The following is a 25,453-nucleotide window of genomic DNA, read 5'->3' as shown; positions in this document are numbered from 1 at the left end:
TTTGTCAACTATAGTTCCTGACCAGTGGATAAATCTGATGCATCAATCTACTTTCTAGATTGACATTCATTGTAATGGGGAAAAGCCTCGAGCTGGAGATTGAGATAGTGTCCCACAGCTTCCAAATTCACCACAGATCAGACCTTTGAGTGTGGGAGTTGGGATGTAATGTTGAGGCTGTACAGGGTGCTGGTGAGGCCTGTTCTGGAGTACTGTGTATAATGCTGGTTCCTTATGATATGGTTAAATTGGAGAGGGTTCAGAAAAGATTGACCAGGATGTTGCCAGGAATAGAGAGTTTGAGTTATAAAAGTAGGCTAGATGGGCTGGGAGTGTAGGAATTTCAGAGATGATCTTATTGAGGTTTATAAATTGTGTGGGCCATAGATAAGGTGAAGAGCAAAGGCCTTTTCCCTTGGGTGGGGGGAGTTCAAAATTAGGGAGCATATTTGCAAGGTGAGAGGAGGAAGTTTTAAGAAGGACATGAGGGGCAACGTTTTTACATAGAAATGGTTTAGTAGATGCAGCTACAGTTGCAACGTTTAAACAACATTTGGATAAATGCATAAATATGAAAGGTTTGGAGCAATATAAGCTTAATGCAGGCAATTGGGACTACGTTCATTTGGGAACATGGTCAGCATGGACTAGTTGGACTGAAGGGTCTGTTTTCATGCTGCACTACTCCATTTTTCCACTCTTTGGATTTCTTGCCTAACTGGGATTGGATGCGTTTGCACCTGGACACTGAAGACCATGGCAATAGGCTGGAATATAGAATTTAGAGAGATCTCTAAATTAGGATATAATTTCATTCAACTGTTCAATCAGGGAAATTGATATGATCCGATCCACCAATTAGTTTGCTGACTTTACATTCCACTAAGGTGAATGCAGAACAAATCCTGAATAAAACCTCGGCATAGATTTAGGGTGATTGGTTGGTGGATTATAGGAGACATGAGAAAAAGCTTTCTCACCCAGAGGGTGTTGAGTGTCTGGAATTTTGCATCTGGTTTGGTAATTAGGGAAGAAACTGATGTCAAAGAAACCTGACTCTTCACCTGAAGATCTGTAATCTGCAAATCTCTGGACTGGGACCTATTTACTGGGATTAGGATGGGCAGCATATTTATTCAGCCAGTGGAGATATGTTGAGCTCAATGGCCTCTTCATTTGCTGAAATTTTGTTAATGGTTCTATAAAACAACATTTTGCTCTGATCAGATCGGAGTCATGCCAACAAAATTAAATAAAACTGTGTTATTCCTTATTCCTGTCTACATGACTTTGGGCACTGTGCTTCTTGGTTTTCACTTCATCTGCTCAATAAAATGAAATCTTTGTCTGCTACAGTGATATGTCACTGTCCCAACTTACACCAATTCCCACTCACCCCTCACTGCTGTGCTCACCAACATACATATGGTCTCCCAGTTAAGCAACACTTTGATATTCAAAATCTCTCCTATCTCAGTAAGCTTCTTCAGCCCACAACCCTCTGAGATCTTTTTGCTTCTCTAATTCTGGCCTCTTGCACATCCCTGATTTTAATTGCTCTAACATTGCCCTGGACCCAAAACTCTGGAATTCTACTACTCTTCGAGGAGAAGAGTACTCTTCGATGGACTCCTCCATCGCCAGACCATAGCAACACGACGGCTGGAGGAAGAGCGCCTCATCTTCCGACTAGGAACCCTCCAATCACAAGGGATGAACTCAGATTTCTCCAGTTTCCTCATTTCCCCTCCCCCCACCTTGTCTCAGTCAAATCCCTCGAACTCAGCACCACCTTCCTAACCTGCAATCTTCTTCCTGACCTCTCTGCCCCCACCCCCACTCCGGCCTATCACCCTCACCTTAACCTCCTTCCACCTATCGCATTTCCAACGCCCCTCCCCCAAGTCCCTCCTCCCTAACTTTTATCTTAGCCTGCTTGGCACACTCTCCTCATTCCTGAAGAAGGGGTCATGCCCAAAATGTCGATTCTCCTGCTCTTTGTATGCTGCCTGACCTGCTGCACTTTTCCAGCAACACATTTTCAATTCTACTACTCTGACTTGTTCTGCTATACTTTACTCAGAGAGTAGTAAGGGTGTGGAATGCTTTGCCTACAATGGTAGTAGGCTCGCCAACTTTAAGTACATTTAAGTCGTCATTGGACAAGCATATGGACGTACATGGAATAGTCTAAAGTTAGATGGGCTTCAGATTGGTATGACAGGTCGGCGCAACATCGAGGGCTGAAGGGCCTTTACTGTGATGTTATATTCTATGTTCTATATATATGCTTAAAATGCTAACTAAATGCAAATTGTGATGGAGTTTAGGAGTGTGTGATTTTATCATGGTCTTAGCATGTTGGGTATATAGCATTAGTGAATCCTGGAGATATCACCCTTTTGAACAAAGACACATTAAGATGTCAGTTTGGATTATGTCTTTCCAGACTTATACGTCATTGAAAAAGCAGGTTGTAAATTCCCTTACCGCAATGTATGGGAAGCACATTCCCACGATGAAATTAGAGGTCCAATTGCAGAAACCCGCAATGGTTATAGCAGCTGGCCGTGCCCCTTGCCGAAATAACTCAGCTACAATGAACCAAGGGATCGGGCCTGGTCCAATCTCGAAGAAGGCTACGAAGATAAAGATAGCTGACATGCTCAGGTAGCTCATCCAGGTGAAATTGTGCTGTGGGTAAAGAAGGAGCATAAGAACATAAAAACGGGGAGCAGAAGTAGGCCTTGAGTTTTCTCCACAATTTAACATGATCATTGCTGATGTCATCTGATCTCAACTCCACTTTCCCACCCGCTCTCCATAATCTTTCAACCCATTGCTAATTAAAAATCTGCTATCTCCACCTTAAATTTAGTTAGTGTCCTGGGAATCCACTGCACTCTGGGATAATGAATTTCACAGATTCACGACCCTTTGAGAGAAGTAATATTTCCTCATCTCAGTTTCAAATCTGCCATCCCTTATCCTAACACTGTGCCCTCTCGTTGTAGCTTGTCCTACAAGAGGAAGCAATCTTTCTACATTTACTTTGTCATTCCCCTTTAATGCTTTACTTGCCTCAATAGATCTCGTCTCTTCCTTTTAAACTCGAGTGAGTATAGGCCTAAGCTGCTCAATTCCTCTTCATAAGAAAAAACACGTACCTTTGAAATCAATCAACTGAATCTCATCTGACTTCCCCCAGTGCAAAAATTATATCACTCCAAAACTGTACACAATAGTTCAGGTACAGTCTAACTAATATCATGTACAACTGCAGCGATACTTTCCTACTTTTACACTCTATTCCTATAGCAATAAATGCCAACATTCAAGTTGTCTTCCTTATTATCTGCTGTGCCTACATACTAGTTTTCTGCGCTTCGTGCACAGGGATGCCCAGGTGCTTCTGCACCAATCACTCTATAGTTTCTCTCTATTTAGGTTATAAGTTGTCTTTCTAGTCTGCTGACCAAAATGGATCACATTATGCTGTTCTACGTTAAACTCCATCAGCCAAATTTTAACCCATTCACCTAATCTATGCATTTCCATTTGTAAATTTCTTATTTCTTTATTGCAACTTATTTTCCCACCTAATTTTGTGTCATCTTCAAATGTGGCTGTAGTATCATCGATCCCTCCAACCAAGTTATCAACACAGATTGTAAATAGGTGGGGCACAAGGACTTAACTCTGTTGCACCCCACCAGTTCTATCTTGCTAAATCTCTTACACTAACTCTCTGCATTCTGTTGGTTAGTCAATCCTCTATCCTAGCTAATAAATTGCCCCCAACCTTGATTGGAGCACTCTGAAAATACAAAAAAAAGACATCAGAAGAGAATCAAACCAGAAATGAGAGGTTAGAAATAATTAGAAATATTGAACATGCTGGAATTTTTATTTGAAACAAAAGCTGAATATGAACCAGATGGACAGCTTTATGATAATGAAAGGCTTAGGAGGTTAGACAGTGAAAATGTTTCCATTGGTGGCAGCCCAGAACTAGATAGGGCCACAAATGTAATCAGACAGGAAATTCATAAAAGAAGTCTTTACCCAGACAATAACTCATTACCACAAAGAGTAGTTACAGTAAATCAGAAGAAGTTGGATACACACGTGAGAGTGAAAGGAATAGGACAATATGCTGATAGAATCAGTTGAAGAGACATAAAAAGAGGCTTGTGTATTGTGTTATGGTTAATGATCAATTTTGCAATATACCTCTGAGAGTTATACCCATGAAATCATCACTGTATTATAGCATGTAACCTGAATTTATAAAGTTCTCATGTTCTATTTTTTCAATGGTTACAGCCTGGTGGTATTATCACTGGGCTGTTAATCCAGTAACCCAGATAATGTACTGGGTATCCCGGTTCAAATCCCACCATGACAGATAATGAAATTTCGATTCAATAAGAGGGTAGAATTAAGAGTCTAATAGCTATGAATTCATTGCTGATTGCTGGAAAACCCATCTGGTTCACTAATGATCTTTAAGAAAGAAAACGCCATCCTTACCTGGTCTGGCTTACATGGGTCCACACAGTGTGTTTGACTCTTAACTGCCTTCTTGGCAATTAAGGATGGCCGAGCTGGTGATGCCCTCATCCCGTGAATGAATTTTTAAAAACATTATGAAGGCATGCTCCTCTGTTGTAACATTCCATGACAATGTATTATTAGCCCAGATACTTATGGACATGGGAAATTTAATGTTTCAACAAAATAGTGAGTTGTAATGAATGTCTATTGGATTTTTCAATGTTATGATATTATCACTCGTTTTCTTATGTTATAGGATATAACAAGCATTGCCATATCATCTAAAATACCCTGTCGGAGCCAAGCAGTGGCTGTCTTCGACAGATATTTGAAAACCTAATTGAGAAACAGCTGGTCAACGGTTTTGGATAACAGACTTTAGAGAAAGAGAGAACTTCCCACCCTGCAGCAGCATCAGTTTCTGTATGTTCAGGTAGGTTCCAGTGATTGGCACCATGGCCAGGTGGATCACATTGAGTATGCAATTCTTGATTAGGGTTGTTAACTAAGCCAATCAGGGAGCCTTGACTGACAGATATAAACAGGATATTAGATTAGCATTGCCCTTTGATGTGAAGGGCACTGCTTGTCACAGGCCACTTGGGTGTTTTCCTATTTTCCTGGTGGTGAAAATTAAATAAAGGTAGAAAGAAAAAAAAATAAACAGGATATTGGACAGGATGCTGTTCAGAGGGGTTGGTGTGAACCTGTTGGGCCGAATGGCCTGTTTCCACATTGCAGGAATTGTATGATTCCACCTGCACACACACACACACACCATGGGTGCTGGGGGAAAAAATAAGCACTACTGCAGTTAGGCGGTAGTGTGGGGAAAATAAAAAAAAGAAAAAAAACACAAACAGGGGATAAGGGCACTGCTTGTCAAAAATAAAGAAAAGAAAAAGAAAAAAAACCCAGGATATTGCCCTCCAATTCTATTTTGATTTAATCCCTGCCATCCCCTTCACTTGTTGATCAAGCAGCATGCCCTTTGTCAAGAAGGACACTGCTTGTCACTGGCCTCTCTGGCATTTTCTTTCTTCCTGGTGGTGGATTATAAATAAAGATTTACACACTTATTGTTCTTCACTGTGTCTGACACCTGCACACACATGACATGGGTGCTGGGGAAAAATAGGCACTTACTACTGTTAGGCAGTAGTGTGAGGGAAATAATTTTTTTTGTAAAAAGGAGAAAAAAGAGAAAAAGAAAGGAAAAAGAAAAAAAGAGAAAAAATAAACTGGAATGTCAGAGGTTCTGTTCACTCTGAGAAAAGAAAAATGAAAAGAAAGGAATAAACAGGAGATTTCTGCTCCTGGGCCTGGCCAAGCTAGCCATTAACAGGTCCGGGCAGCGGGCCAAGGAGAGGGTCATTCTGGCTGACTGCCTTCCCCTCTTCTGCAGTTATATTGGGGCACAGGTGTCCCTGGAGGTGGAGCACGTGGTGTCTACCAATTCTCTTGGCCTCTTTAGGGACACCATGGGGAATGGACTGCTTTGTTTCCTCCTCCAATTCTATTTTGATTTAGTAGCTACCCTTCCCTTCACCTTTTTCATTTAAGCATGGCTCACTCTGGGCTTTGTTAGTCACTGGTTCATTGACCACATGGGTGTCTTATCTGGTCGTGGAATGTTAATAAAGTTATTTTCACTTGGTATTTTTCACTGTATCTTGCAAAAAGAAGAACACACAAAAATTCAGAAGGGCGCTTCAATCTATGGACTGGCTTTGAGCTGGGTCACAGAGTGCACATGTAAATAAAGGGTGTCTTGATGTTGGGATGCTGGCCTCTGTGCTGTTAGTTACAGGTATATATATATATATATATATATAAGAAAACAAAGTGATTTCCTTTTTCATTAGAATATTAGCACTTTCAGAACAAAAGAAATTTCTAACATTGTCTAAACTAAATGAAAGGTGCCTATTTCAGTGCTGTGGACCCAACTAAAATTAGCTAAAAATAAACGTACAAGGGTAAAAGTAATCTGTCTGTGAACTCTGTCGGGTGACCAAACATCTTGATGGTGTGTGAATAAACTTTTAAAAGTTTGCCATTTGCTGTGAACGGTCAAGAGTGTGGTGCTGGAAAAGCATAGCAGGCCAGGCAGCATCCGAGGAGCAGGAAAGTGGATTTCTAAGGCTACGAGTGGCACTATGCAAATGCAAAGTTTTCCTTTACATGTTTACAGCTGCATACATGTGCCTTCTCTCGCTGGATACATTTTGTACATCAAATCCACTCACCTGGAAAACTAGCCCGACTGTCATTAGAAATGCACAGCTGCACATCCCTGCCAGGCCTATGATGTAGAGAGACCGACGGCCAGCATGCTCCACCAGGAAGACCTAAAAAAAGATACATGTCAGAGGAAACAAAATATGTCCAGTCTAGAAGCAGTGATGCTGCTGCTTCTCAGAGACCATAGCTAAGATTCCTCCGGCTATGCAGCAAGCCTTCTTGGATGGATCTTGCCTGTTGTTTCTTATGCAGATATCTTTGTACATCAGTTCTTCAAATTTCAGCACTGTCCTAACACTGAAGCTATAGATTAGCATTTGGGAATATTTCTACAAATATTGATACCAAGTTCAATCTTAGGAATATAGAAAGAATAGAAGGCCATGAACCTCCAAACACGATCATTCTATTACACTACGGCAGATCTAATTCTCAAGGAGGAGAAAGTGAGGACGGCAGCTGCTGGAGATCAGAGTCGAGAGTGTAGTGCAGGAAAAGTACAGCAGATCAGGTAGCATCCGAGGACCAGGAGAATCAATGTTTCAGGCATACATCCTTCATCAGGAATCATTCCTGATGAGGAGCTTAAGCCCAAAATGTCAATTCTCCCGCTCCTCAGTTGCTGTCCGACCTGCTGTGCTTTTCCAGCACCACACTCTCGACTCAGATTAATTCTTAACTCTATTTATTCACCTTTGGTCCATTAGTCTAGGTGGCCAACAAATATCTAATAATCACTGTCTGATAAAGCTTTAATTTCATCCCACAATCCATAGCCTTTGAAAATGAGAATTCCAGAACACCACTTCTCTTTGTGTGGAAAAACTCGTCCTCTTTCCCCTCCAATCAGTCTAGTTCCAAGTTTAATGCTAGTCTTCATATTTTTAATGTCCCCATCAGCAGAAATGGTTTCTCTTTATGCCTGACGTAATTGAAACTTTAAGTATTTTAAATGCCTCTTGATGTGTAATCCTTAATGGTTAATGGTAAAAGGCTTCCCAACGTTTGTTTATTTTCTTTCATGAGATGTGATTATGTTGGTGAGGCCAACACTTATTGCTCATTCATAATTGCATCTGACAAGATGGTGACTAATCACCTTCTTAAACTGTTCGAGTAAAAATTGAGGTCTGCAGATGCTGGAGATCAGAACTGAAAATGTGTTGCTGGTTAAAGCGCAGCAGGTCAGGCAGCATCCAAGGAACAGGAAATTCGACGTTTCGGGCAAATTCCTGATGAAGGGCTTTTGCCCAAAACGTCAAATTTCCTGTTCCTTGGATGCTGCCTGACCTGCTGCGCTTTAACCAGCAACACATTTTCAGCTTCTTAAACTGTTATATAGAAGCACTGTAACTAAAACTGCATGTTTTTTTGCAGGATACAGCTGAGGACATGTCCTAGGGGTATTGTCTCTGGGCTAGTAATCCAGACCCCCATGGTGATATGGATTCGGATCCCAGCATAATAGATGGTGGAATTTGAACTTACTAAAAATCTGGAATTAAAAAGCCAGCCTGATGGTAACACTGCTGTAAAAACCCATTTGGTTCACTGATGTCCTTAAGGAATAGAAATCTGCTGTCTTGTACAGTGTGGCCTCCATGTAGTTCCAGACCCACAGCAATGTGGTTGACTCTTAACTAACATCTAACAATTCAGGATAGACAATAGTTGTTGGCCTAGACAGAGGCACCAATATCTCATGAACAAATAAAAATTTCCACAAAGAGTACACCACATAACAAAAGGAATATGGGACCTGGCTGATAGTAGAAGGAATATTTCCAACTCAAATCAGCTGGGCTATGTCCTGAGGTTGTGCAAGGTCCTATAGAATTGTCTATTCTTGTTTTGTCCTTCCTTGTAATACTTTGAACTATTACTGGCCTTGATTGTAAAATGTTATTTATTCAATTCAGCTTTGATAGTGCTCTGGTATAAATGCTAGCTAATCAAAATTAACAATCGGAGATGGTATCATGAGCCAACCCCACATGTGGACGGAAACAGTTTAAGAAGGCTGTAACTTTCTCAAGGACAACTAGGGACATGCAATAAATGCTGGTCAGCCACTGACATCCACATTCCACAATGAATAATGTTTTGCAAAACTATCCCCATCCTGAGAGCTATAAAACAAATAGCAAGCTACTAATTAAAGAATGCTGTGTATTATGCAGCACGTCAACAGATAGAGAAATGGAGATAGACTTAATATTTCAGCTGATAATTGACTTTGAGTCCTTGCTTGGGCACCATGTTTGATGATGATTGGTATCCCTTCAGTGAAAAAAGATCTATTTGTTATAGGTTAATTCAATGGTCTTGCGTAAGACAGCTAAGACCTAAAAATTGACATCACAAGATAAGCTCTGCCCATCAGGATATGGAGACCTGTTCCTGGAAAGAGCTAACTAGTTCTCCAATGTTCAGCTCTGCTTCTCATTATGTGCTGGTTACCAATACTGTGTGGCAATGTTGTAAAAACTGGAATGTGAATGTACTCTTAAATTGAGATGTTTCATAAGAGACCATTATATGTCTTAGATGTAGTGGAACTAGCTGTCCAAAAATATGCAATAAATATACTCTGTTTAACCAAGATCAAGCTTACATTTCTGCCTAAAACTTCATGTGGATAACTATTCCTGCAAGATATCAGTAGCCTCGACCTATACTAGAAAGAAGGATTGGTGGCAAGGAATCTACCCAAGATATCCCAGATCATATTTGGCATTCTGAGACATTGACAGTAGTGACGAATGTTTCAAATATAAGAAGTTACAGCAAACCAAATCACAATGGGGGTTGGGGATAGAGGTGATGATTGTGATGAAAAACAAACTGGCTGTCATCGTCTGATGTCCATTAATCCATGATATAGCTCATGATGTTCATCATAACAGGGGTCTCTGACCAGTAGTCACCAGTGAGAGTCTCAGTTGATTATTCTCAGGACCGCCGACTGAGATTAATTGTAGGTCAGCTAATTATTTGCACTGAGAACACAGACTGGCAATGAAACCTTGGACAGCCCGAACTTTACTCGCACAGGTGAGCATTTTGGGAATATTTGCTGTATTAAAAATATAATTATTTGTTCATCTGATAGCACCCTTGCCTGTGAATTAGTATTTATGGGTTCAAACTCTTAAAATTGGAGGTTCCCAAGATTAACTCCTGAGATTAAGGAAATGTCCTATGTGGTAACTTGTGTTGCTTATGGAATTCAGTAACAAATCCTCTTTTCTTGACTGTGTTCAAGGGTCTATTTTGGTAGAAGGTCAAACATTATTGAGTACTAGCAAGCAGATGCTCTTTTCTTAAAAAAAGATGTAATTTATTGCATGATAGCAGTTAAACTGGTATGATAGACATTGGTTTGGATATTCTGAAGAGTGTCAATCACAGAGAGATTGTCACTTTACTCCTTTTGTATTACTATTGAACTCCGCTCGGAGTTTCAATCTTGTTCTCCTTCAGACATGCAGAGTGTAGGTAGGGATTTTATGAAAATGAAAAAATAATTACCTCTCCTGTGGTATACTCAGGGGAAGTCAAACCATGCTCCCATTGCACCAGTTAGCATAATGCATTTTGTGATGTAAGCATCCAGCAGTACAGCCAGGATCTTTGACAGCTGTTCTGAAAGGCTGAATATATAAGTGTGGGTTTAGGGTGTCAGCTATGTAAGGTGTCACGTGAGTAAGGTGTCAGGTGTATGAGGTGGTAGATACCATGGAAGTGAGTTGGTGAGAGTACAGGCCCAGCATGGTCCCTTTAAGGTGAAATAAAGGAGTAACAAACCCAAGGAATCTTGGATGTCGAGGAATTTTCAGAAATGGATAAGAAGGAAATGAGAAGCTTTTAACAAGTTCAAAAGAGGCCCTAGTGAAGGACAGAAAAGTACTGGGGATCCTTAAGAAAACAATTAGGAAACCAAAGCAGGGATATGAAAAAACACTGATTGGTAAAATCCCAAGAACATATATCAAGGGGAAAAGTATAAGAGGGTACAAGTTGGGCCCATTAAGGACCAAGGGGCATTGTTAGGGGTTAAACAAGGACTTCATATCATTCTTTACTCAGAAGAAGATAGATGTATGCACAGAATTCTAGAAGCAGGATTGTGAGGTTCTTGAGCAGTTTGGCAAAGGAAATGAACTTTTGGCCTTTTAAGCCCATCTAATTGGATGATTTGATGGGCTTGAAAGGAGACACATCCCCAGGTCCACCTGCGTTGTATACCAGGTGCTGCATTTTGGAAAGGCAAATCAGGCAGGACTTATACACTGAATCGTAAGGTCCTGGGGAGTGTTGCTGAACAAACAGACCTTGGAGTACAGGTTCATAGCACCTTCAAAGTGGAATTACAGGTAGATAGAATAGTGTAGGAGGCATTTGGTATGTTTTTCCTTATTGGTCAGAGCATTGAGTAGAAGAGTTGGGAGGTCATGTTGAGGCTGTACAGGTATTCAGTTAGGCCACCTTTGGAATATTGTGTGCAATTCTAGTCTCGCTCCGACAGGAAGGCTGTTGTGAAACTTGAAAGGATTCAGTAAAGATTTACAAGATGTTCATAATTTCATAAGATATAGGAGCAGCTATTGCCAGGGTTGGAGGGTTTAAGCTATAGGGAGAGGCTGAATAGGCTAGGGCTGTTTGCCTTGGAGCGACAGAGGCTGAGGGGTAACATTACAAAGGTTTATAAAATCATGAGGGGCATGGATAGGGTAAATAGATAAGGTCTTTTCCCTGGTGTGGAGGAATCCAGAACTAGAGGGCATAAGTTTAGGGTGAGAGAGAAAAGATTTAAAAGGCACCTAAGGGGCAACTTTTTCACTCAGAGGGTGGTGCGTGTGTGGAATGAGCTGCCAGAGGAAGTGGTGGAGGCTGGTACAATTACAACATTTGAAAGGCATCTGGATGTGTATATGAATAGGTTTTAGAGGAATATGGGCCAAGTACTAACAAATGGGACTAGATTAGATTAGGATATCTAATTGGCATAGATAAGTCGGACTGAAGGGTCTGTTTCTGTGCTGTACATCTCTATGACTCTATGACTTTGTGGGACAGAGGGAAGGAAATTACAAGGGCTCTGACAAATGTTTAATACCTCTTTGGTGACAGGGGAAATGCCAGAGGACTGGACACCAGCTGATGTGGTTCCACTTAGAAACCATAGAATACCTCCAGTATGAAAGCAGGCCATTTGGCCCATCAAGTCCACACTGACCCTCCGAACAGCATTCTATCCAAACCTATCCCAACCTCCCCACCCTATTCCTGTAACTCTGCATTTCCCATGGCTAATTCACCTGACCAATATATATTTGGACATTATGGGGCAATTTAGTATGGCCAATCCGCCTAACCTGCACATTTTTAAACTGTGGGAGGAAACCTGAGCATCTGGAGGAAACCCATGCTGACACGGGGAGAATGTGCAAACTCCACACAGACAGTCGCCCGATGCTGGAATCGTACCTGGGTCCCTGACACTGTGAGGCAGCAGTGCTAACCACTGAGCCACCATGCCACCCATTGAGCCACCATGCCATCCACTGAGCCACCATGCCATCCATGAGCCACCATACTGCCCATGAGGTGCCGCACATTTCAAGAAGTGTGGTAGGGATAAACGAAGGAATTATAGATCAGCGAGTCTCTCATCAGAGATGGGGAAATGACTGGAAAAAATTTTGCAGGAGAGAATTAATCTCCATTTGGAGAGACAAGTTTGATCAGGGATAGAAGGCATGGCTTTGTCAGAGGGAGGTCTTGCTTGACAAATTTGATTGAATTTTCAAAGAGGTGACCAAGTGTATAGATGAGGGTAGTGCAGTTGATGTAGAACATAGAACATAGAACACTACAGCACAGGAATGGGCCCTTCAGCCCACAATGTTGTGCTGAACATGACGCCAAATGAAAGTAATCCCTTCTGCCTGCCCTTCATCCATTTCCCTCCATTCCTTGCATATTCGTGTGCTTATCTAAAAGTCCCTTAAATACCCTTTTCATATCTGACTCCACCACTATCCCTGACAGTGCATTTCAGACTCCTACCACTCCCTGCATAAAAAAATGTGCTCCTCACATCTACTTTGAACCTGTCCCTTCTCACATTAAACAAATGTTCCTCGTATTAGACATTTCAATTCAAAGGAAAAAAAATCCAGCTGTCAACCCTATCTATGCATCTCATAATTTTACAGACTTCTACCAACTCTGCTCTCAGCCTCTGCCACTCAAGAGAAAACAACCTGAGTTTTTCTAGCCTTTCCTTATAGCTCATACCCTCTAATTCTGGTAAACCTCTTCTGCACCCTCTCCAAAGCCTCTGCATTCTTCCTGGAATGGGGTAACCAGAACTGAACAAAATACTCTAAATGTGGCCAAACCAAAGTCTTATAAAGCTGCAACATGACATCCTGAGTCTTGTACTCAATTCCCACCCAATAAAGGCAAGGATGTCATATGCCTTCTTTACCACCCTATTTACTTGTGTGGCCACTTGCACAGAGCTACGCACTTGAACCCCAAGATCCTTCTATACATCAATGATGTTTAGAGTCCTGTCATTAATTGTATACTTTTCATTAACATTTGATTTCCCAGAGTGCAGCGCCTCACACATACCTGGATTGTACCCCATTTGCCATTTCTCCACCCATATCTACAATTGATCTGTATCCTACTGTATCCTTTGATAACCTTCTACACAATCCACAACTGCACCCATCTTTGTATCATCTGCAAACATACTGACTGACCCATCTACATCTTCATTTCAGTCATTTATATATATCACAGTAAAGATCCCAGTATGGATCCCTGTGGAACACCACTGGTTATGGGCCTCCAGCTTGAAAAACACCCTTCCACCATAGCCTCTCCTGTCTATGGGCAAGCCAATTCTGAATCCATGCAGCCAAGACACCATTGATTCCATACATCTTAATCTTCTGGATGAGCCTACCATGAGACACTTTGTTGAAAGCCTCATGAAAATCTATGTAAATAACATCCTCTGTTTTACCCTCATCGACTACCTTTGTCATCTCCTCAAAAAAATTCAATCAAGTTAGTAAGACATGACCTGCCCTGCACAAAGTCAAGCTGACTATTCCTAATTAGGCCATGCTTTTCCAAATGTACTTAAATCCTATCCTCAGAATTCTCTCCATTTAGTTTACATGGACTTCAGCAAAAGCTTTGACAAGTTTCCACATGGGAGACTAATAAAGAACATAAAAGCATATGGGATCCAGGGTAACCTGGCAAGTGGGTTCCAAAATTGGCTTAGTGGTAGGAGAGAGAGGTTGGTGGTAGAAGATGCTTGTGTGACAGGAGACTGGTGTTCAGTGACATACCACAGGGATCACTGCTGTGTCCTTTACTGAACCTGATGTACTGTATATTAACAATGCAGATGAGAATGTGAGCTAGACAATAATTAAGTTTGCAGATGACACAAAGATTGGTCAGATGGTTGGCAGTGAGGAAGAAGGTCTCAGATTACAGGAGGATACAAACAGCTTGACAGGATGACAGAAGGAATTTAACCCTGATAGGCGTGATGTGATACACTTTGGAAAAAGAAGCAAGACAAGGGAATACTCATTAATGGAAGGATGTTAGCAAATTCCAAGGAACAGAGAGATCTTGGGGTGCTTGTCTACAGTTCCTTGAATGTGACAGGACAGATTAATACAGGAGACTTGCCTTCAACAATTATCGCACAGATTATAAGTACAGGGAGGTCATGCAGGAACTGTACAGAACCTTGGTTAAGCTGGAGCTGGAAGACTGTGTATAGTTCTGGTCACCACATCATCAGAAGGATGAGATTGTACTGGAGAGGATGCAGAGGATATTCACTGGGATCTTTCGGGTGGTGGAACAGTTTAGCTATGAACAGTGTCTGGATAAGCACAGGTTGTTTTCTTTAGAGCAGAGAAGGCTGAGGGGGTCCTGATTTGAGGCGTATAAGGCTATAATGGACATGGATAGGATGGATAGAACACAGACATTCCCCTTAGCTGAAGGGTCAATAACAAGGGGGCATCAATTTAAGCTGAATGGAAGGAGGTTTAGTCAGGATTTGAGGAAAATGTTTTCACCCAGAGGGTACTAGGAAACTGTTTGGGAGGGTAGTTAAGGCAGGGACCTTTTAAAAGTAATTGGATGAGCCTTCAAGGCTATGGGCCAAATGCTGGCAAGTGGGACTAGTGTAGATTTAGAGTGATTTATGTTGATGCAGACTCTTGATGGGCCAAGAGGTCTCTCCTATACTGTATGATTCCATAATAGCTTGCCTCAGGTAGGTCAGATGGCTTTATCGGGGTTGGCAGGGTTGGGGGATGGGTTATGTCGGAACTGAAAAGGTGGGGGTAGATGTCAGGGCTTGTGGAGGGTTGTCAGGGTTGGTTACCAGGTGATTTAGGATGGTAGGAATGCAGTGAATATTGGGGCTGGTGTGTGAAGCAGTTGACACCAGAGCGGCAGTTGGTTGAGGGAATCTGGTTGGAGATGTTGTTGTGTTATAAAGGGTGTTCAGGGAAAGGGTAGGCGGGGGGAGGGAATTGTAATCTGAGGGTTTAGCTTAATAGCTATTCAGGAGTTGGTAGGCTAGTAAACATCTACCTTTCCTTTAGTTATTCATGAATTTCTCTGACAATAATGAGTCTTGAAATGCAGAGATATTTCCCATCAGAATTTTCCATTTGCAGGCTATTCTGATGGAGTCTGCTGTGTCTGGGATTCCACCGGCTCCTGATGTACAATTCTGGCCTATGCTTCTTCAACAAATCTATGGCCATAGGAATATCCTTGTTACTAAGGCTATGAGTAGACTTGTTTGTACTCAGAAAGACCCTAAAATGGTTTGCCTTATCCCCACCCAAATCAGTATGATATCATCAGATTGGTTGAGCTTTATACACTCTCCCTTTAACAACCATTACCTTGCAACAAAATTCTGGATTCTAAAAAATGAGAGGTGATCTCATGAAAATCTATTAAATTTTCAGACATTGGTGTAAGAGAAAGTGATTTCTCCTGGTCAATATTTATCCCCAATTGATTAACTAGTCATCTATTATTGCCTGTGGGATCTTGCTATGTGAAAACTAGCTATGACATTTCCTATGTTGCATTAAAAAGGTAAGGTAAAGTTGCCATAGTCACTTATTAGAGAGAAATGATTGGTGGTGGCTTAACCCGAGGAGTTGGGAAGAACAGTCCTTCATGGTAATCTCAGACAGTGTGGGAATTGAACCTGTGCTGTTAGCATTATTCTACATTGCAAACCAGCTGTCCAGCTAACTAACCTTCCCTGGTTATTATTTATTTAATATTCAATTGTATATTAATGTTTGTATTTGAGTGTATTATTTTGTAAGTTTGTAAAAACATGTTAAATTTTCAATAAAAATATATATTTTAAAAAAACCTAACCTTCCCACTTCCCTCACAAATGTTACAACAGTGAATACGCATCATATATTTCACTCCTGGTGATGTCCTGAGATTGTAACACAGGGCTATAGAAATCCATGTCTTTCTCTTATTCATCAGGAAAGATTCCAAAACCATGTTTTTCTGACTACTTACTGAAACCACAGTGAAGATGATGTTGACCACTCCAACCCCGATGGTAGCGTACACAGGGTGTGATAAACCAGCCTGTCTGAAAATAGATGTGGAATAGTAGAATATCTAGAGGGAATGAGAGGAAGTGTTATGATAAAAAGTAGCAGATATCTGATACTGGATCAAACTGAAGGTCTGGGAAGTGCTATTGGACCTAGAAGATGCGTGGTAATTTGAGGTTATGATCTCATGACCTCTGAAATTAAGATCAAAGTACAACCTTCCCACTTCGCTTAGACACACTCCCTGGAAACTGAAATAAGACAAGAAGCATAGGAATGTACAACGCAGAAGAAAGCCATTCAACCCAAATGTCAGTGCCAACACTTTAAAAGTCCCACCTTCTCCTATAAGCTTACATGTATTTTTGTCTTTTACAAGCATTTGTCTAATTCCTTTTTCAAATCACTGTTGAATCTTCCTTCACTCCCCCTTCAAGCAGGACATTCTAGATCACAAAAAACTCACCGAGTGATGTCAAATCTTCCACATTCACCCTCTGTTTCTTTTGGGAACATTACCAGATAAAGGTAAAAGTGTTGCCCTGGAGGATGCAGCAGTTAATGATAACTGACAGTTAACTACTGAGTTGTGTTGGATTTCAAACCATGCAGTTGCCTCTGATCAGTTAGGGTATTGATCTGAGAAATTAACTAGCAAATGGCTGTCACCTACTTTGCTGGGTTGAGACAGGTGAACTGCATATACATGTTCTTTCTGGACTACATAGAGCCTTGTGTACGAATGTCTGTAGCTTCTACTATGTGCATATGTGCCACACTGCAAGCCTGACTGATCATTTTAAATTGGTTGGCACTGTAATTCTTCACACATTCAGGATTATCCAGCAAATGTTATTCAATTGCAGAGCCACAGTTAATATTAGACATTGTTGGGGGTTTTGCTAGTACAGACTGTTGGATGAGGCCAGTACATTCACACCAGTCATAGTCCACTTGCCAACTAAACAGCATTCTCCTCTTCTATGGTATAAATATGTGTTTTCCTTTACATTGGCATTCTTATAAATTATCCTAATATGTGTACGATGAAAAACTTCAACAAGTGATTACTTTTTCAACAATTCTCAAGGTCTGTACTGCCAAACTGTTACTTCAGCATTAACTTGAATAGTAAAACCTCAGCAGAGCTGCTATTGTTGGCACTCACTGCATTAATTCCAGATAATTGCTGGGATATGTGCAGCATCAAGGCAACAGTGAGGGGCTGTCTGTAGTTGGAAGAGCAAAACAGCTGTGCCACGGACACCTTCTTCTCTTTCTGGATTTCCTCCTTCTCCTTCTTCATCTCTTCAATGTACTTGTCAGTGTTAGATATCTGCAGCAATCTTTTCAAATCTGGCAAATGCAAAAGGCCAAACAAATTAATCACCAAGTCATTGCACAGAACAGAACAAGCAAGCACATAAATATTGGCCCCTTTAAACAAAGCAGTTCTCCCTTCATGCTGGCCTCAGTGCAGCAACAGCACTGGGTGACAAACTACGAATGTTACTTCGAAACCAAAACAGAAATTTGCTGGAGAGACTCTGCAGGTCTGGCAGTATCTGTGGAGATAAAGCAGAGTTTGTGTTTTGAGTCCAGTGACCCTTCTTCAGAACTGCTAGATCTCCAGCTCAGCAATTTCTACTTTTGTTTCAGATCTCTATCATCAGTGGTTCTTTCTTTTATTTTAGTGAGTCTTTCTCTACACTATTCTTCTCAAACACTCCTAAGACAAGTACAGCACTTTCTACTGAGGGATTTAAGCCCATTACCTTTTGACTCATAAGCAAGCCTAACTTTATTTGGAGTAACACAGGGAAGCTCTCTCCAGTACCCTCAGACAATATTTACCCCTCAATTTAATAAATAGGCACTATCCAGTCATGAGCACACTGTATGTGGGAGCTTGCTGTGTGCAAACTGCTGTGTTTTCCTCCATTTCAGCAGTGCCCGCATTTCAAAAGTGTTATTTCATAGTGCTATAAAACATGTTGAGACATCTGAGGTTGTAGAGGTCACTGTAGAAATGCAAGGCTTCTTATATCTCAGAAGTGGGGTCTCAAGAAATTCCTACAATCAAAATTCTGTATCTACTTCAGAACTGCTTTACACATGTAATGATTTAAAATATTTCTAAAGAGAAAAATGGAAATGTGAACAGTTCAAGGAATTCAGAAATGAAATTTGAGCAGAACTGAAGGTTTCATCGCACTGTAGTCCAAAGTTTCTTTATTTCACTTCCTATTATGACTTTTAGTTGATGTAAACTATATAAATTGTTTCCTGCAGACCTAAAATTATCCCAACGTTATTCTATTCATGGTGACATTATTTTCTTATTTGAGGTGTGTGACAGATGACAGCATCTGGGATGATCAAAAATTGATGACTATCTATTTCATATGTGAAAAATGCAACACACCAAAAGACTGAGTCAGGTTTTAGTTCATTTAGAGTCATAGAGATGTACAGCATAGCAACAGACCCTTCAGTCAACCTGTTCACACTGACCAGATATCCCCACCCAAACTAGTCCCACCTGCCAGCACCCAGCCCATTCATATTCATATTCATATACACTTCCTATTCATATTCCCATCCAAATGCCTCTTAAATGTTGCAATTGTATCAGCCTCCACTACATCCTCTGGAAGTTCATTCCATACACGTACCACTCTCTGTGTGAAAATGTTGTCCTTTATATCTTATCTCTTTTATATCTTTCCCCTCTCACCCTAAACCTATGCCCTCTAGTTCTGGACTCCCCGAACCCAGGGAAAAAACTTTGTCTTTTTATCCTATCCAAGCCCCTCATAATTTTGTAAACCTCTATACGGTCACCCCTCAGCCTCCAACGCTCCAGGGAAAACAGCCCCAGCCTGTTCAGCGTCTCCCTATAGCTCAAATCCTCCAATCCTGGCAATATCCTTGTAAATCTTTTCTGAACCCTTTCAAGTTTCACAACATCTTTCCGATAGGACGGAGACCAGAATTGCATGCAATATTCTAACAGTGGCCTAACCAATGTCTTGTACAGCCACAATATGACCTCCCAACTCCTGTACTCAATATTCTGACCAATAAAGGAAAGCATACCAAATGCCTTCTTCACTATCCTATCTACCTGCGGCTCCACTTTCAAGGAACTATGAACCTGCACTCCAAGGTCTCTTTGTTCAGCAACACTTCCTAGGACCTGACCATTAAGTGTATAAGTCCTGCTAAGATTTGCTTTCCCAAAATGCAGCACCTCGCATTTATCTGAATTAAACTCCATCTGCCACTTCTCAGCACATTGGCCCATCTGGTCAAGATCCTATTGTGATCTGAGGTAATCCTCTTCACCGTCCACTACACCTCCAATTTTAGTGTCATCTGTAAACTTACTAACTGTACCTCTTATGTTCGCATCGAAATCATTTATGTAGATGACAAAAAGTAGAGGGCCCAGCACCGATCCTTGTGGCACTCCACCAGTCACAGGCCTCCAGTCTGAAAAACAACCCACCACCACCATCCTCCGTCTTTCACCTTTGAGCCAGCTCTGTATCCAAATGGCTAGTTCTCCCTTTATTCCATGAGTTCTAACCTTGCTAACCAGTCTCCCATGGGGAACCTTGTCGAATGCCTTACTGAAGTCCATATAGATCACATCTACTGCTCTGCCCTCATCAATCTTCTTTGTTACTTCTTCAAAAAACTCAATCAAGTTTGTGAGACATGATTTCCCATGCACAAAGCCATGCTGACTATCCCAAATCAGTCCTTGCCTTTCCAAATACATGTACATCCTGTCCCTCAGGATTCCCTCCAACAATTTGCCCACCACGTTTGTTGCCATTCCTGTTACAGAGTTAGAAACTTAGAACTTCTCAATTAGAAAAATGATGAGGGGAAATCTTGTGTCTGCAGTATCTCTTCCATTCTAGTGTGAGAGTTCATAAAACTCTCTCTCAGTATATAACCAGCTCTCCCTGGGGTGAATAATGGTCACTCTCATTGAAGAAGAATTCTGTCAGACTTTTGCTCGCCTTAATTACACAATGGGAATGCTGCTTTTTGGATGAACTCTGTTGCTAGTTGAGGCTGGGCAGGGGAGCTCGCCCTATTGTCTTCACTGTCCTCATTAATATTAATCGCTCAGTCAAAATTGTGTCATTACTCTATTGCTTTTCATGGGGGTTTGATGTGCAAAAACGTTTTGCTCCATTTGCTGCATTACTGACAACACTCTGAAAAGTATTTATTCAATTGCAAAGTGATTTGGGATGTTATGACATGTTGAAAGTTAAATGCAAGTCCTTAATTTTGTTTTAACAGCGACTTAGCAGGCGCACCCAAACAGAAAGACATAAAGAGACACGTAGAAATTCATCTGTACACGCAACTAAATGCCAAACTAAACAACCATTTGCCCCACCTCTGCTCTGCCTTTGACAAGCCCCTGCACTCAGCCAATCTGAGTTGAGAACACAGCTAGTGATTAATCTCAAACACTGAAGGATGATTGTTACAATACCTCACCTCATTCAACCCGGATTCTTATCACTTCCCAGCCTGAATTTACACTTATTAAACACATTTTTGTTTTGTGGAGAAATATTTTGTGCTAATAGATTCTTAGGGCTTGATTGCCATTGATAAATCATCGGCTGATGTTCTGATCATTGTTCCTGTCTGTCCAAGAACACTTGCTGACCCTCCCCTGCCTAACCCAATATGCTTGCCAGCATTTTCCCTTTCTTCCCAGATATAGTGAGTCCCTAAAGGGGATTGGTTCGCTCAGTTGGCTGGTTGGCTCACAATGCAGAACAACACCATAGGTACACATTCAATTCTTGCAGTTTCCATACAGGATTCTCCTTGCTAACCTCTCCCCTCACCTGAGGCACGGTGACCCTCAGGTTAAGCCACCACCGGTCATCACTCTTTAATGAGAGAATGGGGACTTTTGGCTGTATAATCTGATGGGAACGTGAAACTTCATTCAACTATCTTCCTGTCATCTCACTCAGACCGTTTATTCCTTCCCCTCACCTCCCAGGTCAAACTCCAGTGCCTTTGGGACAACACAGTCTGAGGCTTAAGAGTCACCTTTAACATTTAATTCGCTTTGTACTGTTAGTATTAAAAAAGAAAGCAGATACGTATATGCACATACACAAATACTTTCAAACAGACCGAAAATAAATGCCAAGTTGAACAATGTGTTGCCCCACCTCTGTCCAGCCAGTAACACACCTCTGCGTTCAGCCAATCAGAGTTTAAAGTATGTCTGGTCAAACATGTCTGTTGATGAATCATAAACACTATCCTGTTACAGTAATGCATTCAACACTGTTATGTTGAAAGCACTCATTCAACCTGAATCCACGTCATCCCCAATCCTTATTTACTGTTTCAAAGCAACACCCTTTTGTAGAAGAATATTTTAAATTGCTCAGGCAATACTTCAAGCAATTTGTCTGCATGATCCAGGCCTCCTATTGGTTCCTAATCCAGCCAGTTAGTTCCTCCCCATCCACCCCTCTGGCTCCCGCAAGGGTATGTGCTCATGATGCTGTATGAGAGCCTGGAACCCTGTAAGGTCCTCAGCCAAAAAAGCACTTTCTGAGTATCTTCCACCACACAGGGCATCACATTTGAGACCCTCATCTCCCAGCACGACCAGCCACAAGGATGATCAAGCACATTTTTCAATGCATTTACGTTGAGCAAAGAACTACAACAAAGGAATACCTTGCACCAAAGACTCACTAACATTGGCTGAAATGATATCTCTGGACAGAAAACAGTACTGGGCTTAACTTGGGTCAATGACCCAGAACCAGATCCTTTCTCATAGAAACACAAAAAATAGGAGCAAGAATCCATTTGAGCCTGCAGCACTCCTTCAATACTGACCCTCTGACAGTGCAGCATTCCCTCAGTACTGACCCTCTGACAATGCAACACTCCCTCAATACTGACTCTCTGACAGTGCAACATTCCCTCAGTACTGACCCTCTAGCAGTGCAGCTCTCCTTCAGTACTGACCCTCCGACAGTGCAACACTGCTTCAGTACTCACCTAATGACAGCGCAGCACTCCTTCAGTACTGATCCTCTGACAGTGCAGCACTCCCTCAGTACTGACTCTCTGACAGTGCAGCACTCCCTCATTACTGACCCTCTGACAGTGGAGCACTCATTCAGTACCGTCCCTCTGACAGTGGAGTACTCCATCAGTACTGACTCTCTGACCGTGCAGTACTCCAACAGTACTGACCTTCTGGCAGTGCAGCACACTCTTAGTACTGAACTTCCAACAGTGCAACACACCCTCAATACTGACCGTCTGACAGTCCAGCACTCCCTCAGTACTGACCCTCCAACAGTGCTGCACTGATCTTTTGACAGTACAGCACTCAGTATTAACCCTCAAAACATGCAGCACTCCCTCAGTACTGATCTTTTGATGGTACAGCATTCAATATTAACCCTCAAGTAGTGCGGCACTCCCTTGGTACTGACCATGTGACACTGCAGAACTCACTCAGCCCTGACCCCCTGATATTGAAATGCTCCCTCAGTACTGACCTTTCAACAGTGCAGAACTCCCTGAGTACCAATGTGCTAATAGTGCAGTACTCCCTCAGGACTGACCCTCTGACTGTGCAGCACTCCTTTAGTACTGACCCTCTGACTGTGCAGCAGTCCTTCGGTACTGGCCCTCTGACTGTAAAGTGCTCCCACAGTACTGATTGTTTGACAGTTCTGCACTCCCATAGTACTGACCCTCCGACATTGCAACACTCCCTCAGTACTGACCCCTGGGCAGTGCCATAGTCCTTCGGTATGACCCTGCGCTCCTATTCACTCACTTTTCCTTGCTGCATCTTCTCTTCCGAGTTTTATGTAGAGGTAGCGAGGACTTTCAGGACAGAAGGGCAGCAGGATGGTCTGTAGAAGGGCTGGCACACCTGAAAGGCCAAGAATTGCAGGCCACAACCGCTCATTACCTAGCAGGAACGATAAGCCAAACACCTACAAGAATGGAAAATAATGAAATTCACTTTAATTCCTGTTGTGCTTTTGTAAATGTTGCTTTTCTCTTTTTATTTCCCTGCATTTTTGTTTGTGGACTGACAAGGGGAAAGAACTGTTTGAAAGTAAGTAACCTGGCACTCATTTTTACGCAGCTGCTGGGGATGAGTGAGATGGTTGAGTACAAATGGAGATTAAATTGCAGCAAGTAGCTGATTGGATTGTGGACTAGTGACTAGTTATCCATCCCAAAGGCTTTCTGCCTGCCTTTTTGGCTCCCAAATAGCTTAACAGCTTGGGGCGATGAATAAGACAGAAAGAGCCATCAGACACCCACATCCCTCACGTGAATAAAATAAAGTTATGATCCTCTTATCTCAACCAAACATATTCAGTCAAGCAGGAATGGCCCTGTTCCATCCCAGCACTCTGTTTACTCAGTCTTTGGTAAGCTAGGAACTAAGACAATCAGCCACAGCATCATTAGCAATTGTGAATGAATAGCCAAAAATCCAAACGCTAATCCAGGGGAGTTTTCCTCAGTATGTAGGGCTAATACTTTATAGTCAAAAAACCTCGCAAATCAAAATCAACAAAAGTTGGTTTTGCCAATGGCACCCATTCTTAAAAGAATGAAGTAATGCTAATAATATCTTTAACAAAAGCTCAAGTCCCTCCACATATCCGCATTTACTCTGCTTAATCACATTATGGTTTTCTAAGTGCCTTGTTACCACATCTTTAATAAATTGTTTTAAAGTTTAGTCATCGTTATCATTTAAGAAACACATTTGCCAATTTGTTTGCAGAAATGCCCCACAAATAGTAAGGTGATCATCACCAGGTCATCTGTCATTTCTTAAGAGGTTGTTCAAGGGATAAGTATGAGCCCTGAATTCCCTTGGAATTGGAACTGGCTGATTGTTTTGCCACCCAATGTACCACTGGCTGAGTGAACAGATGCCGCGATGGTAACTGGGATGTTCCTTCATTGTGTATAGGTTAGGTAATTCATTCCACCCTCAGCCATGACATTGCACCCAATGCTGTCTTTATCACAACTTCACCATGCACCTCCCTCCCAAACACACACTTCAGAACATGCCAGAAGGTTAGCCCTTACAGATCAATTCAACTGTGGGACAATTGGCTCAGCCTGATTGGTCTCCTTTTGTGTTGCCCTAGTCAGTGATTATTCAATAATTCAAAATGTTACAGTATGTGAAGGTATCTTCATTACAGGCAGCTACACCACTGCCTTCTCAAGGGGCAACAAAGGAATGGCAATGTCAGTAACACACAAGCCATGACAGGAAATAAGGCAAAATAAAATGTCATGCTTTGTTTGTAACATTGAGCAGTTTCACATCTGTGGCAATGACGGCTTTGAATTGACAGAACTGGTTGATCAATTTTGATAAAGGTTACTTTTCTGGCTCAAATCTCACTGCATGCACAAAGCTTTTTGAAATTCTGTACCTGGCTGAGGAGGATACCCGTGACGATGGCTAATTGATGCATGGTGCCCAGTGCCCCTCGCAACCTGGTGGGTGAGATCTCTCCGACATACATGGGTACCAATCCTGAAGACAGCCCTGAATGAGTGAAAAAAGAGCTTGATTAGTTTTTGAAGAAGCATTTAAAGAACAATGGCACCCAAAGTTAAAGAATTCCCTTGATGAAATCTGCGCTAAAATCAACATCTGCAAATGTGTTGCTGGTCAAAGCACAGCAGGCCAGGCAGCATCTCAGGAATAGAGAATTCGACGTTTCGAGCATAAGCCCTTCATCATGATGAAGGGCTTATGCTCGAAACATCGAATTCTCTATTCCTGAGATGCTGCCTGGCCTGCTGTGCTTTGACCAGCAACACATTTGCAGCTGTGATCTCCAGCATCTGCAGACCTCATTTTTTACTCTAAAATCAACATCAACAAGATTCAATTGTCAACTCATTGCTCC

At 41.7% G+C, this 25,453-nt stretch overlaps 1 protein-coding gene across 5 annotated transcripts in view; it reads right to left on the bottom strand.

The window, feature by feature from the left end:
- The window catches only part of slc2a2 (solute carrier family 2 member 2), a 113,322-nt gene that overhangs the window by 72,307 nt on the left and 15,562 nt on the right, over positions 1-25,453 (bottom strand). For all 5 annotated transcript variants that reach the window (XM_060834638.1, XM_060834637.1, XM_060834636.1 and 2 more), the window contains exons 5-10: positions 24,971-25,086; positions 23,329-23,491; positions 17,632-17,819; positions 16,423-16,527; positions 6,807-6,908; positions 2,491-2,694 (exon numbers count right to left, since the gene is read on the bottom strand). In XM_060834638.1, coding sequence (XP_060690621.1) covers positions 2,491-2,694; positions 6,807-6,908; positions 16,423-16,527; positions 17,632-17,819; positions 23,329-23,491; positions 24,971-25,086 — 878 coding nt within the window. The remainder of the gene's footprint in view (positions 1-2,490; positions 2,695-6,806; positions 6,909-16,422; positions 16,528-17,631; positions 17,820-23,328; positions 23,492-24,970; positions 25,087-25,453) is intronic.

The sequence above is a fragment of the Hemiscyllium ocellatum genome, chromosome 13 (genome assembly GCF_020745735.1).
Source record: "Hemiscyllium ocellatum isolate sHemOce1 chromosome 13, sHemOce1.pat.X.cur, whole genome shotgun sequence".
Lineage (NCBI taxonomy): Eukaryota > Metazoa > Chordata > Chondrichthyes > Orectolobiformes > Hemiscylliidae > Hemiscyllium > Hemiscyllium ocellatum.
Note: the sequence above shows the minus strand (reverse complement) of the source record. Positions and strands in the feature narration are given on the sequence as shown.